General features: G+C 50.9%; 1 protein-coding gene across 10 annotated transcripts in view; it reads right to left on the bottom strand.

Moving 5' to 3' along the window:
- MEGF11 (multiple EGF like domains 11) overlaps positions 1–18,827 on the bottom strand; it is a 340,309-nt gene that overhangs the window by 48,287 nt on the left and 273,195 nt on the right. For all 10 annotated transcript variants that reach the window (XR_014795229.1, XM_084886618.1, XM_084886621.1 and 7 more), the window contains one exon: positions 14,680–14,854. Coding sequence is in view for 9 of the 10 variants with exons in the window: in XM_084886618.1 (XP_084742744.1) it covers positions 14,680–14,854 (175 nt within the window). In the remaining variant the exon portion in view is untranslated. The remainder of the gene's footprint in view (positions 1–14,679; positions 14,855–18,827) is intronic.

The following is an 18,827-nucleotide window of genomic DNA, read 5'->3' as shown; positions in this document are numbered from 1 at the left end:
CGGCCCACACGTCTTCTTGTTGGAGAGGAGGGATGGTTTAAGCAAGAATGGGCCCTGGACCCGGGGCCAGAGTACCTGGGTTTAAGTAAGGCAAAAGCCCTGGCTCCAGGTGACCTGGCCTCACTCATTCATCCCACTGGACATTTGTGGAGCTGTAGGCCGAGCACTGTGGCGGGGCCTGGGTCTCACTACCCATTACGTAGATGCGATGTGACCTCACGTGCCTTTAAGTCCCGTATTCTTCAGCTTCCAGAGCACGTTTCCCTATTAACCTGCCCCTGTGGCACGTACCACAATTGTACTGAACTAAAAAAGTCAACTCTCATCCATTAGACTAGGGGTGTCGAACTCAATCAGAGAAGGGGCCAAAATCTAAAATCCAGCCTAAATCGCGGGCCGAATGGTTTACTGAACAGTCATAAACTGACAATGTCATAAACTGACAGCGGAGTGCAGTGATGACAGCGCGGTGCGGGCCACATTGCAAGGCCTGGCGGGCTGGATTTGGCCCGCGGGCCTTGTGTTTGACACATGTGCATTAGACTGTAAATTTCATGAGGGCAAGGAGTGGGTCTGTTTTATTCAACCCCATGGCCCTGGCCCTACCCCAGAGCCTCACCCACAGTCAGTGCTCAGTGCATATGTATGAATGAATCCAGCCATCCAGGATATGTTTGTTAAAGCACTAGTATGTGTCAGACACTGTATGAGGCCAGGGGACCCGTGGCGAGCAGAACAGAGCTTGTCCCTACCCTCCCTGGAGCTTCCCATGTAGTGTCTGGAGGCGGGTAGGACACAAGATGAAGCTGTAGCAAGAGAGGGGCTCAGGCTAGCCCCTCCTGACTTCCAGATGCCCTGCAGGCGGCCTTCGGTGGCCTCCCCGGCCTCCGGTTGCTCCCACTCCCCTCTCTCCCCTGCTATTCCTGGAGTTTCAGGGCCACCAATGCAGGCCGATGTTTGGTGTCTGATGCCAGTCACTTCAATGCCAGCAGCACACACGTGGAGTGTGCTTTGCTGCTGACAAAGCCCCTTGCCAGCATCTGCTTTGCCACACAAAGTGCCAGCCTTGGGCTGCTGCCTCCCCCTGCCCACCCTTCTCAGTCACCCCACTCCCAGCTCCAAGTCTTAGGCGGTGGGATTCCCAGGTGGGAGCCTCATTTGTGATGTTCTAGGGAGAAAGAGTGACAGGATCCACAAGAGCACAACTTGGACAGAACGCCGGCCACGCAGGCCTCTCAATGCAGAGCAAACCTCGCTGGACCTAATTAGTGTGTCGCTGGCAAGGCAGCTCCTGCCAGCGGATGCATGCTGGGGAAAAGGAATTCTGCATAAGGCATGAGGAGCAGGGAGCTGGAGAGATGAGACGGAGAGAGGGCAGGAAGCTACTTGTCACAGCCATCCCCACTTCTTCCTCCCTGTGCTGAGGGGAAATGCCCAGGGGAAATGCCCAGGGAAATGTCTTTGGCCTGGCTCCCATGGGGGAGGGGTCGGGGAGGCTAATGGTTAGGCCTGGAAGCCCTAGGTCTGTCCGAAATGAATACGCCTTCAGTGACCCGTGGCTGCTTTGTAGGGTTGTGCAGGCTGTACTCTGGAGGTGCCACCCACTGGCGTTACCATTGCTTGCCGTGTGTGAGTGGGCTTCGTGTCAGTGGTGTGACAGCTGTGGGCGGGGTAGGCTTAGCCTCCGCATGCTGGACATTTGGCCAGAGAGCCCCCCAGGGTGATTTGGTCACGGTGGCTTTGAGTGTGGTGCGCACGCTGTGAGGGCTGGATGTATGGGGTGTGTGCATGGACACGGCGGAATCCAGATCCTCTGGGTGGTGGCTGGGTGGTGTGGGCCCAGCCAGTGGCCTGCAGAGCCAGAGGGTGACAACAGTGACAGTGACAATGTCCCAAGTGGGAACCGGATGGTGGGGAACAGGGGGTCCCGCAGAGGCCAATTGTGTACTAAAGTCCCAGCAGAATGTGGACATTCACATGTATGAATGTAGAGGGATGCTGCTAAGCTTCCTGCCAATGAATATTCATGATCACACTTAGTGCAGGACACCGTACCAGGCCCGGGAGTGGGCTAGGGCCAGGAGGTGGCAGGATGGGGAAAAGGGTAGCAACACAGGGACGATCCGATCGACCTGTCCCCCAGCAACTCTCTGTTCAGTAGAGAAACAGAAACATCTGTGAGGACAGAAAGATCCTCACTGTGCCAGCAGAGTGGGCGTGCCAGCGTCGAGGCTGAGGGGCAGCAGAGGGACGGGAGCCCGGAGGTCAGAATGGCCCAGCCAGGAAAGCCTGGCATGCCGAGCTTCAAACGTTCCCTCCAGACAAAGGCAGCCCCGAAGAACCCCTCCTCCAAAGGCAGGAATCTGGGCTACTCCTTTCTATTTGAGAGGCTGAGCCCAGACTCAGGCAGATCCAACTGCTTATCGATTGTGGAATCATTAAAAAAAAAAAAAAATCATAGACCAAATGCAAAGAAAGTTCTAACGTTGAAACCAGAGCAGCTTTTGCCAGGGAACGAGAACGCGTTGAGGGTGAGGAAGGTAGCCTCCACTGTCCACAGGGTCTCTCCCTCCTGTCCTCCAAGTCCTGTGAATGACCTAAGTCTTCACAAAGCTGGCTGCCTCTGGATTCCCTGGCCCCCGGAGGTTTCTCAGGCAAGTTCTCACAGAATGCTTCTCTACACGTAACTGGGGTCTGGGAGGAGTCCGCAGGGACTGGCTTGAAGGGAGCTCAGTTCAGATCAGCCACCACCCCCCCCCCCTCCCCCGCCCAAAGGAACACAGTAGCTTCAGCCTGGGGTGGAGCCTGGCTGGGAGAGAAGAGGCAGGAGGGGTTCTTCCCAGCATCCTCTGCCTGGGGAGGGGCTGGGCCTGGGCTTGAGAGTGGGAGGGTAGAGAAGCTCAGGGTTGGGTGACCTTGCTGAGCCTGTTTCCTTGTGTATAAAATGGCAGCAGTGACACCTAACCTCAGAGGGCTGTGGGCACTCCCAGAGGATGGCTATGAGGGGACTGTGGAGTGGAAGGACTGTGGTCCAGATGGCGGTCCTGGTGACCAGCTGGTGCTCCATCCACACCATCTCCTGAGCAACACGTGATAGATGCCCGACTGCCCTATGGTTGATGCCACCTTTGAAGTCAGCTTTGGCGGCTGGCACGCCCCTGTGAGGGTGGCTAAGGTTTCATCCTGGAAGGGGGCAGTGAGCGTCACTCTGGGTTTGCCCACAGATGAGGCAGGCCACAGCGAGGGGGCAGAAGGTCCCGTCAAGCCCATGGGCTCTGGAACTGGTTACATGGTTCAGGTCCTGGCTCTGAGGGATCTTGGGCAATTTATTATTTTCCCCCCCAGCTTTATTGGGGTGTAACTGACAAACGTTGGCAAGTTGTTAACCCCTCTGTTTCCGTTTTCCTACCTGCACAATGGGCAGGCAGCAGTGAAGACTACGCTGATACACACAGTGCTGCCAGAGCAGTGCCCAGCCCCGAGAAGGGACTGTACGCGCCTCAGGCATTTTGATGGTTACACGTGGCGCAGTGAGAGCCTAGGCCACAGGAGGTGTAAGAAGAGAGACTAAGATCTACCTGCTCTCTCACTTCCATACTTGCCCTGCTTCACCCTCACCACCATTTCGCAGGGTGTCCTGTGGGAGGGGAGGTCTCAGAGGTGACTTCCCAAGGTCACCCAGTGGGCAAGCAGCAGGGCTGAGATTCAAGTTCAGGTTTCCTCGACTCAAAGCCCTCCCAGAGCTCTCCCCATTCTGCCGACCTGCCTATATGGAAGAACCATGGGGGGAGGGGGGCGCGAGAAAACCAGCATCTGTTGAGCACCTACTGCATGCTGGGTTCTCAGACTGCCACGTTACCATCTCCCTGCACAGGGTACAGAGGCCAAACGCAGCTCCGTTTGGTCACGCCCCTGCTCAAGACTGCGGGAGCTCCCGCATTGCCTGCTGACTCCCGCACATGTTTCCAGCCTAGCCAGCAGGACCCAAGCTGCTTCGCTCCCACCATGCTCCTCCACAGCCCACTCATCTGGGCCTGAAGGCTAGGGGTGGGGGGTGGGTAGGTGGGGTGGGGGGTGAGTAGGGGTAGGGGTGGGCAGCCTGGCCCGGCTTCCCTGTGCCTGTCTCAGGAAATTAACCCCCCTCTGCAGAGCTTTTAGGACAGGCAAGAACAATTATTTAGTAATGTTCTTGGGAGAGAAGACTTGAGGATTTTTGTTTTGTTTTGTTTTGTTTATATTTATCCCCCTTGTTAGCTTTCTTATTAGCCCGACTTTGAAATAATTTATTCATGACCGTTTCTGCAACATCTTTCATTTTCCAGGCATAATCACATCTTCTGGCAGGAATCCTTTCCCTTCCTGGGGTCCGTAATTACTCCCGCCGAGGGGATCATTGATGCCAATGACTAAGGGGAGATGCCTGGGAGGGGCCATGCGAGGTGGGGTCTTGAACTTGAGTGCAGGGGTAGCAGGAGGGGAGTGGGTTCTTCCTTTGCTCCAGACCTGCAGCCTTGGGCGGGTCAGTCTTCGGGCCCGGCCCACTGCTCCCCCTAACGCCTCTCAGTGCATATTCCTGGGCACTTCCTTCAGTATTTTCAACAACTCGTTTCAGCTCAGCTCTACAGCAGCCCCAGGATACAGGGTGCAGGGTTTGCACCCCCATTTTGCAGAAGACCAAGTTAAGGCACAGAGAGGTGAAGTGACTTGGGCAAAGTAAAACAGCGAGTTGGCGCGGAGCCAGGGTTGAATCCCAGGCCTGACTCCTGCCTGGTCCTTTCCTTAGCACTGACCTCCTCTCTCAGAGCATCTGTCCCGGGGTGAGTGTGGCCTAGGAACATAAGCCCTGGGTTCCAGGCCCAGCTCGATCACCTTAGACAAGACCTGTAATCACTCTGACCACCAGCTCCCTCATCTGCGAGATACAGCCTGCTTTCCTCAGAGGAGCGCTGTGAGGATGGACAAGCTCAAGTGTGAGACGGCTGAGCCCCAAAATAAGGAGGGAGATGGAGGTACGCAGCCTCACCTCCCCTCAAAGACAAAAGGTCTGGAGGTCAGTAGGCTCCAGATGAGCAATGGGGTTGCGGGGTTGTCCCCTTCCTAGGAAAAGGCCTATAAGAGCCTCAAAATGGCAATTTACCAGGGACCCACAGCCCTCTCTCCAGACATTTCGGTTTGTGACTGAGAGTGCAGGTTCTGGGTGCAAATTCAGCCGTGGACTCAGCCACTTACCGATGAGGACGGTTACTTTACCTCTCTGAGCCCTAGCTCCTCATCTGCACGGTGGGCATCCCAACAGCCCCACACACAGGCGCTGTGAGGACGAAGGAAGATCTGTGAGGAGCAGAGTGCCTAGCCCAGGGCCGCCGCAGTGACTCAGGGCTCCAAACGTGTCCCCTTCCTCCGGACATTGCAGGGAGCTCCTCTGACACTCAGCCCACCCCCGGGCTGTGGGGAGGCCAGGACTGGGAGCCGGCAGGGGCGTCAACACTGTCCACAGAGACTTGGACAAACAGAACTGGGAAGTGTTTAAGGCATGGACGTGTCAGACCGGCCTCAGCAGCTTCTGCAGCTGCCCGGAGAGAGGTGCAGGCCCAGCCTGAGATCGAAGCCTCGGCTCCGGGCCGGCCCCGGATGGAGGGCACTGATCCGGACACGAGGGGGAGGTGTGACAGGGGCACGTTTAGTTTCTAGAACAGAAGCGTCAGCAGTTTCCCCTAATAAAGCCACAACTTCGGGGCCCCAGAGGGGGGAAGGCTGGACTCAGCCTTGTGACATAAAGCCAATTTCCCCTACTTTGCACTGTGGATTAATTGCCAACATGATTTAACACCCCAGGGACCCTCCACCCCACCCCTTGCTGCCGGGAAAAATTGCTAGGTGCCTCCGCTCTGAGGACAGCTAACTCAGAGGTGGGGGCGAAGGTGGAAAAAGCATTGACCGGGGATCATGGCCCCCGCTTTCCATTCCAGTTCTTCCGGTGATTTGCTCTATATCACACTCGCTCTCTGGACCTCAGTTTCCTCCTTTGTAAAGTGAGAAGATGCTTGAGGGAAGGACTGAGTATTCATCCAACTCTGCCATTATGAAGAAATATTCCCGTTCTGTGCTCACATCCACCCTGCAGGGCAGGGATTATTAACCTGTTTTATAGATGGAAACTGGAGCTCAGAGAAGCGAAGTATATTGTCCAAGGTCACACAGCTATTGAGCAACAGACTTGGGATTCCAACCCTGGCGTGTCTGACCCCGGAGTCCATGCCCTTTGCCTCCAGTGTGACATCTTCATACAAACACACAAGGGACTCCTCAACAATCATTTACTGAGCATTCGCTACATGCCAGGCTTTGTTCTAAGCATTGAATCTGTGTTATCTAATTCAGTCCTAAGAATAATAGCATCACACAGTACCATTGTTTAGTTGGCTTTATGAATGAAACACCAAGATTTGAGAAGCTTAAGTAACTGGGCCACAGCCACCAAGCAGGCAATGGCAGAGCTGATATTTGAATAATGGAATCTGTGTGTGTGTGCATGTGGGTGCACACGTGTGTGTGTGTGTGTGTGTGTGTGTGTATGTGTACGAGTGCATGTGTGTGTTTGGATCATTTCTACTGCTTTGCACTACCTAGGCTCCTCTGCTCACATGGGCATGGCAGCTGGAGGGTGAATTCCTCATCCCCAGCACAGCATCCTGGAAAATCTTTTCCCATAATCGTTAGGAAGCTACTCAATGGTGGGGTGCGGGGTGGTTTTCTACTCTTAGGGCTAACAGTCTTCAGACTGGAGTTTGATGAACGAAACAATTAGAACAGGAAATGCTCGCACATTCTAGGCGTGCCGCCTGGCTATAACTTTCGGTCCATAGCCTCTTCTGGCCCCGCCATTGTCCTTGATCCTCAGTTCCCGTTTAGAAGCCGTACAGGAGGCAGATACGCACTCTGCCCAGCTCGAGGGGGTGGAGGTGGACCAAGGGAGGGTGACATCTTTAAAGGGCATCGGAAACCTTGGAGGAAAATTCAATCACTGCTCCACTGATCTGGATTTTCATAACTCTCACCCCCCTCCCGCCTTCCCCAGCCAGAACCACCGAGGTCTGTGCCTGACCTACCGACAGCATGGAGAAAGGGGAGAAAAATGTGGAACTGAGTTTGTTCATTTGGGTGATGGAGTGCCTGCTCCCCTCGCCAGCATGCAGGGTTCAATAACGGCAGACAGGGCTTCAAAAAATCGCCGCATAAATAGATGAGCCCTTTAAGGTAATAGAAATTCTGTCATCCCGGGGAGAAATATAGGCCCCGAGCCCCATGGGAGGGGACACTGGGTCTGTCTCCCCCGCCCCCGTGCGCCTCATCCCCATTATAGCCACAGCTGAAAGGGGCCATCTGGGCTGAGGAATGGCCAGGGGGGCCCTTATCTCCCGGCCACACGGGCTCCATGTGGGGAAGAGGAGGCTGGGAGGGGATCTGGGAAATCAGGTCTTCACAGCTCTGGCAGTGACCTCGCAGGCTGTTCACTCAGGTGCCAAGGAGGCAGCCATTAGTCCCAGGGCAGCACAGGAGGTTTCATCAGGCTGGCTGCCTAGGTGAGGTCTAATTAAGGAGAGATGGTCAGCGGAGGAGCATAGTGGGGCCGAGAAACTGACCTCCCCTGTGATGAGCAAGTCTGTTCTCAGTTCGGTGGCTGCTCTTGGGGACCAGAGAGCCCCTTGATGACCCTGTAGCCCCCAGCCAGGAGAAAGTTTCAATTCTCACCCATTTCTTAAAAAAAAAAAATACACATACACACACACACACACTGATATATATAAAGAAGCTCAGTTCCTAGTTCTGGTTGTGCTAACTTTTGATCCTTCAGGAGGAGATGGAAGGGTTAATTCTGATATATATATATATATATATATATATATATATATATATATATATCAGAGAGGAAAAGATAGAAACACCAGTGATGAGAAAGAATCATTGATCAGCTACCTCCTGCATGCTCCCCACTGGGATCAAGCTCACTACCCGGGCATGTGCCCTAACCTCCTGGTTCATAGATCAATGCTCAAGCACTGGACCACGCTGACCAGGCTCACCCTCATTTCTACCTGTACCCTCAAACAGGGTGTGCAGGACAGGGCCAGTCAGCCTCTTCAGATGGGGGAACCCTTGGGGTAAATAACAACAATAGCAGGGCAACATTAACACTAATCCTATATAATAAAGAGCTGATATGCTAATTAGTCTGAACAGCAAAACGAGCCTCCCGATGGCCTTCCAGACGAAGCCAGGGCTGCGAGGGCCGAGCCCCTTGCATGCATCGGGCCTCTAGCAATGCTAATGATAGCTAACACTTGCTGAAATATTACCACTTTGCCAGGCATTCTAAATATCTTATAGGCACAAATTAACTTAATCAGTTCAATAATCTGATGGACTTTATTAATATTCCCCTTTCTCATATAAGAAAACAGAGGCACAGAGAGGTAAAGCATCTTACCCAAGGCCACACAGCTCATAAGGATCATGGCTGGTATGTGAAGGTAGGGAATCTTGCACCAGAGTCTCTTCAAAACCACCACACAGTACTGCATACAGTAGAAGCTCACATCATTTACCCAGAGAATCCAGAGATAATGTTGGGGTAGCTGCCCCATCCCCCTGCAGCTACCTGTTTATCTGAACTGCAGAGAAGCTAATGGGTAGACTCAAGCCCCCGCCCTGCTGGCAGGGTCTGCTGAGAAATGCAATAAATGTCCTTCCTATAAAGGTCAGTTCTGGAAATGTCTGCTTTAAGGGCATTGCCTGTCCCAAGAATTTCATTCATTTCAAAAAGAATATATTTATCAAAATGTTCACATTGTGGCATGGAGGGAGCAGTAGGGGGTGCAGGGTTGGAGGGAGACAGATTCTGAGTATAAACCATGTCCTGTGGGAAAGGAGGAGATGGAAGGGTTAATTCTGGAGAGGAGTATTCAGGGAAGGCTTCATGGAAGAGGTAGCCTTTGCTTAGCCTGAAAGGCGGAGGAGGATTTTCATAGACTGAGATAAGGATATTGGGGGTGAGCATTCTAGGAAGAGCATAATGCTTGAGAAAAGGCACAGGCTGAAGCACCAAAGCAGACACTGTGTTTGGGGAAAAGTGAGTTTTGTGTGGGTAGCACAGGTTTGTGGCAGAACTTAGCAGGACATGAGGTTAGGGCAAACTAGTTTTGAGGAAAGGTTACAAAGGACTGGGGTTTGAGCTTCACGTGGTGGATGAGAGAAGCTGTGGAGAGGGATGATGTTCTCCAACTGGAAAGACAGCTTGGCTAAATGTCCTCGCCACAATTCAGCTACCCCCCCCCCCCCAGCCCCGCCAGTGGTCAGCAAGAAAGGTCCTTACTTTCTGGATCATTCCTCAAATGGGCACTCTCAGCACTCTTCTAGCCCGAGCCCCCTGTCACCCTCACTCTTTCCCCCTCACTCCTGCTCACCAGGTGTGGACCCAGGGTCTAACCCTGAGAAAGCAACCTTGAAGCTGAGATTAGTGGAGCTGTCCAGGGTGCTGAAACAACGCCCTCCCATGCCACTCCCAATTTTAATCACTCCCAGTGGAACAACTGGCTCCCATACCATTGTTTCATTCCCATTTAACAGATGAGAAATAGAAAGAGCAAAGGCTAGCACAACCAGACTTAGGAACTGAGCTTCTTGCCTTCCAGCCCCGGGTTCTTTTCCGCCACCCGAAAGCCCTAATATAATTCAGCGATACACACCCTAAGCGATTCCATTCATGCTGCCCTGTTAACATGTAAAATGCCCAAAGTCTCTCCCACCTCTATCTCTGTGTCCCTATCACCAAACATTGATAGATATGTCCACCCCACAGTGCTGCTGAGACTGACCGTGTAGGGTAGGTGGGTAGATCTGCCTAAATGTATGTTCAAGGCTTTGCTCTGCTGGGAACCCATGGATGTAGCTCATCCTCACACTTTCCTGGAAAAGGGTGCTGGGCTCCGAGGAAACAATGGTCCTCCACTACTCTTCATAATTCACTAATAATTCTTACGGGTTGTCTACTGTGCTCCAGGCACTGAGACATTAACTTTCCATATGAAGTTTCTCACTCTTATGGCCAAGTCTCCTCTCAACAGAGAAGTCAATTCAGACTTCAGCAGGATAAATGACTTGCTAGTAGGCAGGGTGTGAATTGGAGGGCCAGACTATGAACTCAGATTTGTGTGGTTCCATAGTGACCTGTCAATAAAACCTGTCACCTAACGTATGATAGGTCGGTGGCTCTCGCCACTACTGGCTTTGTGATCCTGGGCAAATGACTTAGCTTGTTTGAATTTCACTCTCACTTGCAGATTGAGGAATGTGAAAGTGCACCTCTGTAGGGCTCCTGAAAGGAATAGAAATGAAGCATGTAGCAAGGACTCCATAACTGTTTGCTGCTAATGTGCATATTATTTTTATTGGGCACAAGTTCCTTGATGGCTGGATGGGTATCTGATGAGACTTTCTATATCCCCAGCTAGGAAGGCAGGAAGGAAGGAGAAAGAGTGTGAGGGCCAGCGCAAACAGAATGCCAGGTGGGACTTGCTTCTTGCTCTATATTTCTGTGGCCTCAGTGGGTGGGACCACCTCGCTTGAGCAGGCATGTCTCTGAGTAGTTCTGCACTATTTCATCAGCACTCCTCACATTTATGTTGAGCCTGAGACCACTGTCAGCCCTCAGAGACTGCTTTCATAGAGCGATCCCAATATCCTCCTTAACAAGCCCTTGGCAGGGAGAGGTCTGGTGGACTGGGATTGCTGAGGATGAGCCTTCACATCCATTACCACATTGGCTACTCACATTCAAAAACAGGCAGACTGATGTGCCTCCCATCTTACAGATAAGGAAACTGAGGTCCAGCAAGGGGAAGTGACATGTCCAAGGTTACTGAGCCTAGGACCAGGGTCTCTAAACACTCAGAAAATACCTATTTTAATTAGTCTTTAATTAATTGCTGATCCTTAAAATATCTTTTTTTGCTTTTGTTTTTTAATTTTTTTGTTAACCTTCACCTGAGGATATTTTTTTTTTCCATTGATTTTTAGAGAAAGTGGAAGGGAGGGGGAGAAACACAGAAAAACATGGATGTGAGAGAGATACATTGATTGGTTGTTTCCTGCGTGAGTCCTCACCAGGCCTGGGGATCGAGCCTGCAACCAAGGTATAGGCCCTTGACTGGAATCAAACCTGGGACCCTTCAGTTTTGGGGATGATGCTCTATCCACTGAGCAAAACCGGCCAGGGCCTAAAATATTTTAAGGAAAAAGGCAGGTACATAAATTCACAAGCCAACCAGTAAATAAAGGCTTTGATAATTCTTATTGACTGTGGGACATTTCGGGTAGGGGTTCAGCCAACTCTGCTCTGTTGATTATCATACCCTCCATCCTCACCAGGCTGGCTCATTACAGGAAGTCCCATTCACTCAGAAGTGAGGGCAACAGTAATGATTTCCCCCTTAGAGCCTGGTGCATGCAGGAATGAGTCACTAGATGCAACAACTGACTCTTATAATCACCTCCGGTGGCTCTTGTTCAATACCCAACAGGGCCCAGAAGAGCCTTCCCAGGTATAATGAGGCTGGGTGGGAGGAGATGGATGGAGATTTGCGGGGGGGTCTCACCAGGGCAGCTTGGCTCACAATCAGTCTTACCCCAAGCTTCAGGCAGGGGGCACTCAACAGCTAGCTGATTTCTGTAAGTGCCAACCCTTCACCCCCAAGTTCAAGGGCAGGAAGTCATTTGCATCCGAGAGGGGAGGAAGAGAGACAATAGCCTGGCCTCAGACTGTTGGACCTCTGACCTGCAGGCAGTGGGCACACAGTCACCAGCCTCTCTAGGTTCCCCCAGGGTCCTATTTTCCCTTCTGAGGAGCAGTGACTAGGCTGGCAGCTGGAGGTAAAGACAGGGGAACAGGGAGGTGGGACTCCCAGCAGACCCAAAGATAATGTACAACATCAGACCATAATAACCTCAATGAACCCCCTCCCCAACACACACATACACGCACACACACCTCCTTGCTCCTACTTTTACCTCATTTCCCCCCGAAATGTGTCTCCTGACTTGGTCCATGGAGTCTGCATAATAGACCCTCTTAGAAGTGAGATAGTTCACCTCCCTCTACAAACTCATCGTTTACAGATGGCGGAACTGGGACCATGAGAGGGAAAGCCACATGCCCAAAGCCACAGAACTACCCCAGGAGCCAAGATGCCTCACCAGCAGGCTGGTGTGGCCAGTGAACTTCAGCTTCAGTCGCCTGAGCTATGTGAGATTTTAATCCCAAACAACTTTCTCACCCAAGCCCCAAACCCAGGCATTGCATTTTTCTGTGGAAGTTATGGATGAAGCTCGCATCAAAAAAGGTAAATTAGAGACAAAACCTGCAGGAGAAACAGACTTGTCTCTTTTGAAGCTGCCACTGGAGCTAATTTTCACCCAGCTTGTCTGCACAGGGGAGGAGGAAGAGAGAGTGGAACTGAGTTTTGTTCTATAGACAAGGGACAGCCTGCCAACAAAACATGTCACCAGGCAAACCCACTCTCCTGCAATGCTAAGGGCTTCCTTGTAGGATCTCCACTTTGGCAGCACACTGGCATCAACCAGACCGTATTGGGTGTGTGTGTGTGGGGGGGGGGGGGGGGTAGGGACTGCAAAGTTCCCCAGGTGATTCCAATAGGCAACCCAAGTTGAGCACTTTCCCCTTCCTACAAAACCAAGGCCAGCCGAAACTGGTTTGGCTCAGTGGTAGAGCGTTGGTCTGTGGACTGAAAGGTCCCAGGTTCGATTCCGGTCAAGGGCATGTACATTGGTTGCGGGCACATCCCCGGTAGGGGGTGTGCAGGAGGCAGCTTGTCGATGTTTCTCTGTCATCGATGTTTCTAGCTTTCTATCTCTCTCCCTTCCTCTCTGTAAAATATCAATAAAACATATTTTTTTAAAAAACACAGAAAAACCAAGGCCACTGATCAGCAGCACTGGCATTGCTTGGGAGCATGAGAAATGCAGAACCCTAGGCCCCTGCTCATATCCATGGGATCAGAACCTGTACTTTAACAAATCCCACTGGGGGTTTCTAAGTTCACTGAAAATTGAGAAGTGCTGAGGCAAGACACTTTACATCTCTACACCCGACAGCAACTTCGCAAGGCAGGTGTCCCGTTCCACAGGTGAGGAAACTGGTCCCGTTAGCTTGTGGCCCAAGGTCACCCAGTTGGTGAGTGGGACGGCCTGGATGTGACCGTGGTTCCAAAGGCCATACTTCCTACTGCACAGACCACTTCCCACAGCACAGTTAAAAATATGGCCGCGTGGGACCCCTGAGTTTTGGGGCCCTGAGGCCCTCTAGGCACTCCCCACCTTTGAACAGGATTTCACTTCCAATGTCAAGTTCCCTGGAATCAAACCTCATAAGCACCAGCATAATTCATGAGGAAATACAAATAGTAAACAAACATGTGGGGAAAAGGTTCACTCTCCCTAGTAATCAAAGAAATGCAAATGAGAGCAACATTTGAAAATGAGGAGCCATTTTCTAACTTTATAATTAGAAAAAAAAAAAAAGAATGTTAGCCAAGTTGCTTTGAAATAGGTACATTCATATGCAGCTGGTGGCAGTATAGATTTATATAACCCCTGAGGAAAGTAATATGGTAACATCCATCAAGAGCCATAAATAATTATGCCCACTGACCCCGGGAACTCACCCTAAAGGAAATCATTCAACGGGAGGGAAAAAAGCTGTTTGTAGGGAGATGCTCCTTGCAACACTTGCTGGGAACACTGGGAACAACTCAATATGCATCGGTAAGGGCACGGCTGAGTTAATGGGGTGCGCCAGCTCCTGTGGTGCTGTGTAGCCATAGAGAAGGATCATTAAGAAGCCCAGGCAGCAAACGCCGGTGAAAGAAAGCAGATGGTAAACTGCCCATGTGCACTGTGATTACTATGATGTGAAAATACAGATGTTCCTTGACTTACAATGGGGTGACGTCCCAATCAACATATGGTAAGTTGAGAATATTGTAAGTCAAAAATGCATTCAATACACATAACCTACGGACCGTCATAGCGTAACCTGGCCTGCCTTGCACGTGCTCAGAACACTTCCATTTGCCTGCACGTGGGCAAAATCACCGCACTGCTGGTGCCGGGCCCCAGGGGAGAATAATGTAGAGCATATCACTAGCCCAGGTAAAATCAAAGTTCAAAATTCTAAGTATGGTTTCTACTGAATGTGTGTCGCTTTCACACCACTGTAAAGTCAAAAAGTTGTAAGTCAAACCACCGTACGTTGGGACCATCTGTATTGTGTGGATATGAACAGGGAAGAGCTGGGCACAAAGAAGACAACTGGTGTTTCAGGGTGAGGGGGCAATGGACAGAACCCCGATTACTTTCACAGTTACACTCCCTCCTCTGTTCCCCCCCACCCCCTCCCCGCAGAACTGGCCCTCTGAAGACAGCCTTGAGGGCTCTCCAGTCACAGGCTCTGTCTCTGAGGGGGACACAGAGACGCTCCCATTCTTTATCCCTGGGCACAGGGCCATACTCCCCGATTCCACCCCAGGGCAGGAGGAGCTGGCCCCTCTTTTCTGGAGTGAGGGGGGGGGGGACCAGAACCATGGGAGACCCCTCCCATCTTACCATGAAGCCTGGGGCACAGGTGCAGCTCCCAGTGATGCTGTGGCAGTCGGCGCCATTCTGACAGGCGCAAGGCAGCTGGCAGCCGTCGCCATAGTAGCCAGCGGGGCAGGACTCGTTGCAGTGGTGGCCAGACCAGCCAGGCTGACAGGTGCAAGCTCCAGTTACTGGGTGGCAGCTGAGCACATGAGAGAGGATGAGAGGACGGTCTGGTCAGGGATACAGGCATGTCCCACCCCCTGGTCTGCCCGGGGTAGCAGGATCAAAGGGTTTCTGAGGCTAACCTGTATCATGTCTCATTTACCTGTCAGAAGACCCCAAGGTCATGTGGTCTTATTATCCCCAAGACACTGAGGCTCATGGTGGTTATATGATTTGCCTGCAGTCACACAGCAAGAAACTGATAAAATCAGGGTTAGAATGCAGGCCTCTGGACCCCCCAAACAAGCGCTCTATATAGTGCAAATACACAGAGACCAAAGCGGAGGCAGCCTCTTCAGACCCTTCCCTTACGGAGTCCAGACCTTCACCAGCTCTGCGCCCAACATGGATGCCTGGTGTGGGGCAGGCACAGGAGGGTTTCTGTGAAACCCAGCGGCACCGGGCAGGTACTCGGTGAATGTTGGTTGAGTTAAATGACATCTCAGGGCAAATGGGGCCTCCCAGCGCTGGCCATGTCTGCACCGGAGAGGACGCTCTATCTGTGCTTTGCCAGGGCCCCTCCTTAGGAGTGAGGACACTGCCTCCATCCCCTGTCTGGGTCAGAGAAAGGGCCACTTGGCTAACGGCAGGAGCTGCCTGCCAGGACCTCCCGACATGATCAGAGGGGATGTGAGATGCCATGTCTGCTTCTCAGGCTTCTGCAGGTATATCTGACCGGTGGCCCCAGCTGTGGCACCTGGAATCCCTCCCTGCATTTGCCCAGAGGCCGCACGTTCCCTGGGCTGCTCCCAGCTAGAACGCAGCAGGGATATGAAGGTCAGAGCACATTCCCGGGAGAGCTGGGACTCCTCCGGTGGGCAGTTTTGGTTTAAAGACTTCCCACCTTACCAAACTTTTTTGGCACGGTGCTGCAGTCTAAGATGTCCCATCCAGTCTTCCTTGCTTCCTTCTCTCCTTCGCACCGTCAGACCCGTGTGACAGTCTGATGATGCCTACCCAGGCCCTTCCCCATTTCCCTCACAGCTGTCTCCCCAGTAAATCTCTTGCACTTGGCATCTTCTTCTGGGAGGACGGAGACTAACACCCCAGAGAAGATGCAGGATGGTAGAGACGAGCCTCTTGGATGCCCTGTTACCTGCCTCCTGCACCAGAGCCAGCGAAGGGATATGGTTGAAGGAAGCATCCTCTGGGCTGGCAGGAGGAGCTTGGGTACAAGTCTTAGTTCTGCTAAGCTCCCCGAGGACACGGGCTTTGTCTTCCTGGGTCACTGGTGGATCTCCAGAGCCTGGCTCATACGGCCAATTACACATTTGGGAATGAATAGTACTTTCCCTGTAAGTAATTATTTTCTGTGTCTGTTGACTTGTGTGTCATATGTTCCCCCCCCCCCCACACACACACACACACAAGGTGACAGCCCCGTGGGGAGAGCCTGCTGTCTGTTTCACGTCTGTATTTTACCCCAGGATGGAGCAGGGCCCCTGGCACACTGGAGAAGCTCAGTACATATTTGGCGAATGAAATCGTGAACAAACTAATTGTGTGAAGCCCAACCAAGCCATTTCTCTCCTGGGACCCCCTGGAAAAGGAGGGGTGGACAGGCAGTTCCTACATAGGAAGTGCAAATAGCTAGTAGTCATTTTGGAAAATGTTGGATTGTTAACTAGTCTCATTAATCATCAATTGAATAGCACTTTTTGTCTATTATAACAGTAAAAAGTTGGTGTTTTTTTTTTTTTAAGGAATAAGACTCAATGCTGGTAAAGGTTTCTGAAAAACAATGTGGGGATATGTACTAGTATCGGAAGTCCTGCTAAAAATAGTCAGATCCTTTGATCTGGTAATTCCATTTCTTAGAATCTATCCTAAGGAAATAGTCATAGTTGTGGGGAAAGATTTATGCACACAGATGTTTCCTGAAGCATTATTTATAACAGTGGAAAATGGAAGCAATTTAAATAATAAATAACATGTGACCAGGCTGTTAAAGAGCCAGGCACTTCACACACATATTTCTAATAATCAAATAAGCCTGCGGACGAGGGGTTGGATCCTCTATTTTACAGATGGCGCTTGGAGGTGCCCAAGGTCACACAGCAAAATCAGTGGCAGCCGGGAGTCACACCCAGTCTGTGTGACTGTGTTCTGTCCACTGCCTCTTGCTGCCTCGGACAAAAGGATCCTGGTAAAATGAATTATGACAATTCATAAGGAGGAATATTTTAAAAAGCACTCAAATATCTTCCAGACTATTTAATGACATGGTGTAAGGTTAAGTGAAATAAGCAGATTATATGCAAAGTCATGATCTAAAGTATGAAAAAAAAGTGATGTAGATATATTCAGACATGGATGATGGATGATGAATGAACAAATTACAACAAAATGGTTTTTGTGCTCCCCTCTGGGTTGACAAATGATGAGTGATTTAGCATTTTTTCCTTTAAGTTTCTATATATTCTCTAACATTCCCAAATTGAGCATTTATTCTATGGTGTGTCCTCAAATATGTAAATACACTTTAACAGCTGATAGCTCAATTTTGAAAAGAAAATGTATTTTAATAAAACCTGCCTTTATAATTCAAAGTGTGTGTAAACATTTTTGGGGGCGACACCCTATATTTATAAACAGATATAAAACAATCAAAAGTACAAAAATGTAAAAAAAAAAAAAAAAAAAAAAAGATGAGTTTTTTAAAGACTTCCTGGCCTAGAAATTCTTCCAAAAATTTCCAGAGAAATTCCTCCCTGAGCTCCACGTGGTAAGGGCAGAAAGAGTGGCCTGCATGGACGCAGGAGGCCCCATTTGGTGGCTCTGATCCTCTGCCAGACAGTGTGGGCTATTCCTTTTTGTCCCAACACTCAGCAAAGCACTCAAACGGGGCCTTTCTCAGTTCCGACTTCCCAGGGGCCTCCTCTGAGGTGAGGGTGTAGGCTAGAGGGACCAGCTCAGTCACTGGTGGAGAATGAGATGCTTGGACCTGGGAAATGACAGCAGGCCGTGCTGGCTGCAGCGATCAGCTCTGCCCAGCCTCTAGTCTAAAGGGTCATAGGCACCCTTCTGCCCTTCCCATCTATAGAATCTCTCTCTCAGGTCCTTGTTCTTGTGGGAACACCGCCCTGTGAAGCACGCTAGAGATACAGTGAACCAGCAAACGCTGACTTCTAAGCACGCCTGCATTGCCCATCTTCCATCACCGCTGTCAGCGTTTGGGCTGCTCAAAGGTGTGTCTCAGCAACAATTTTACTTTTCACCCTGAGTACCAGAAATCCAAAAACCAAACTTGAAATGCTTTCTTTCTCTCTCCTTTCATATCCCTACACTTGTATTATTTTTTTAAAGATTTTTTTTTTTTTTTTTATTGATTTCAGAGAGGAATGGAGAGAGAGATAGAAACATCAATGATGAGAGTCATTGATTGGCTGCCTCCTGCACACCCCCCACTGGGGATCAAGCCCACAACTTGGGCATGTGCCCTGACTGGGAATCGAACCATGACCTCCTGGTTCATAGGTTAATGCTCAACCACTGAGCCACACCAGTTGGGCTATATCCTACCATTTCATTTAAAAAACCAGATCTCTATTTTCGTAATTTGGTCACCTGACATGTTTTATAAAAACTCCCAAACCCCTTTGAAAAGAGGGAGGGGAGTGCCTGCTGACTGAATGGCAGTGACTGAGCACCTGCTCACTGTGCCCTCCTCCTCCCCAGCTGGCAGAGCCACTCATGCCCTTGGGTCACAGGGCGGGCAAGCGACTGCTGGTTTGGCTCAGGCACAAGTCACGATCGCTGGGCTGAGCTTTGCTCTGGGTCTCTTTCCCCGCCTTCTCCCATTTTCCCCAGACACAGATCAAGCACAAGTTAATGGGAGCAGGAAGCTGAACAATATAGGAATCTTTTCAGGGTGGGTTTTTCTACCTTTCCCTCCCCCCGGCTGCTCTGAGATTACTATCAATGCTGCATCTGTTGGCTAAATCACATCT

The sequence above is a fragment of the Pipistrellus hanaki genome (assembly GCF_964339955.1).
Source record: "Pipistrellus hanaki genome assembly, chromosome: 1".
NCBI classification, from domain to species: domain Eukaryota; kingdom Metazoa; phylum Chordata; class Mammalia; order Chiroptera; family Vespertilionidae; genus Pipistrellus; species Pipistrellus hanaki.
The sequence above is the reverse complement of the archived record's forward strand: the minus strand, read 5'-3'. Positions and strand labels throughout refer to the sequence as shown.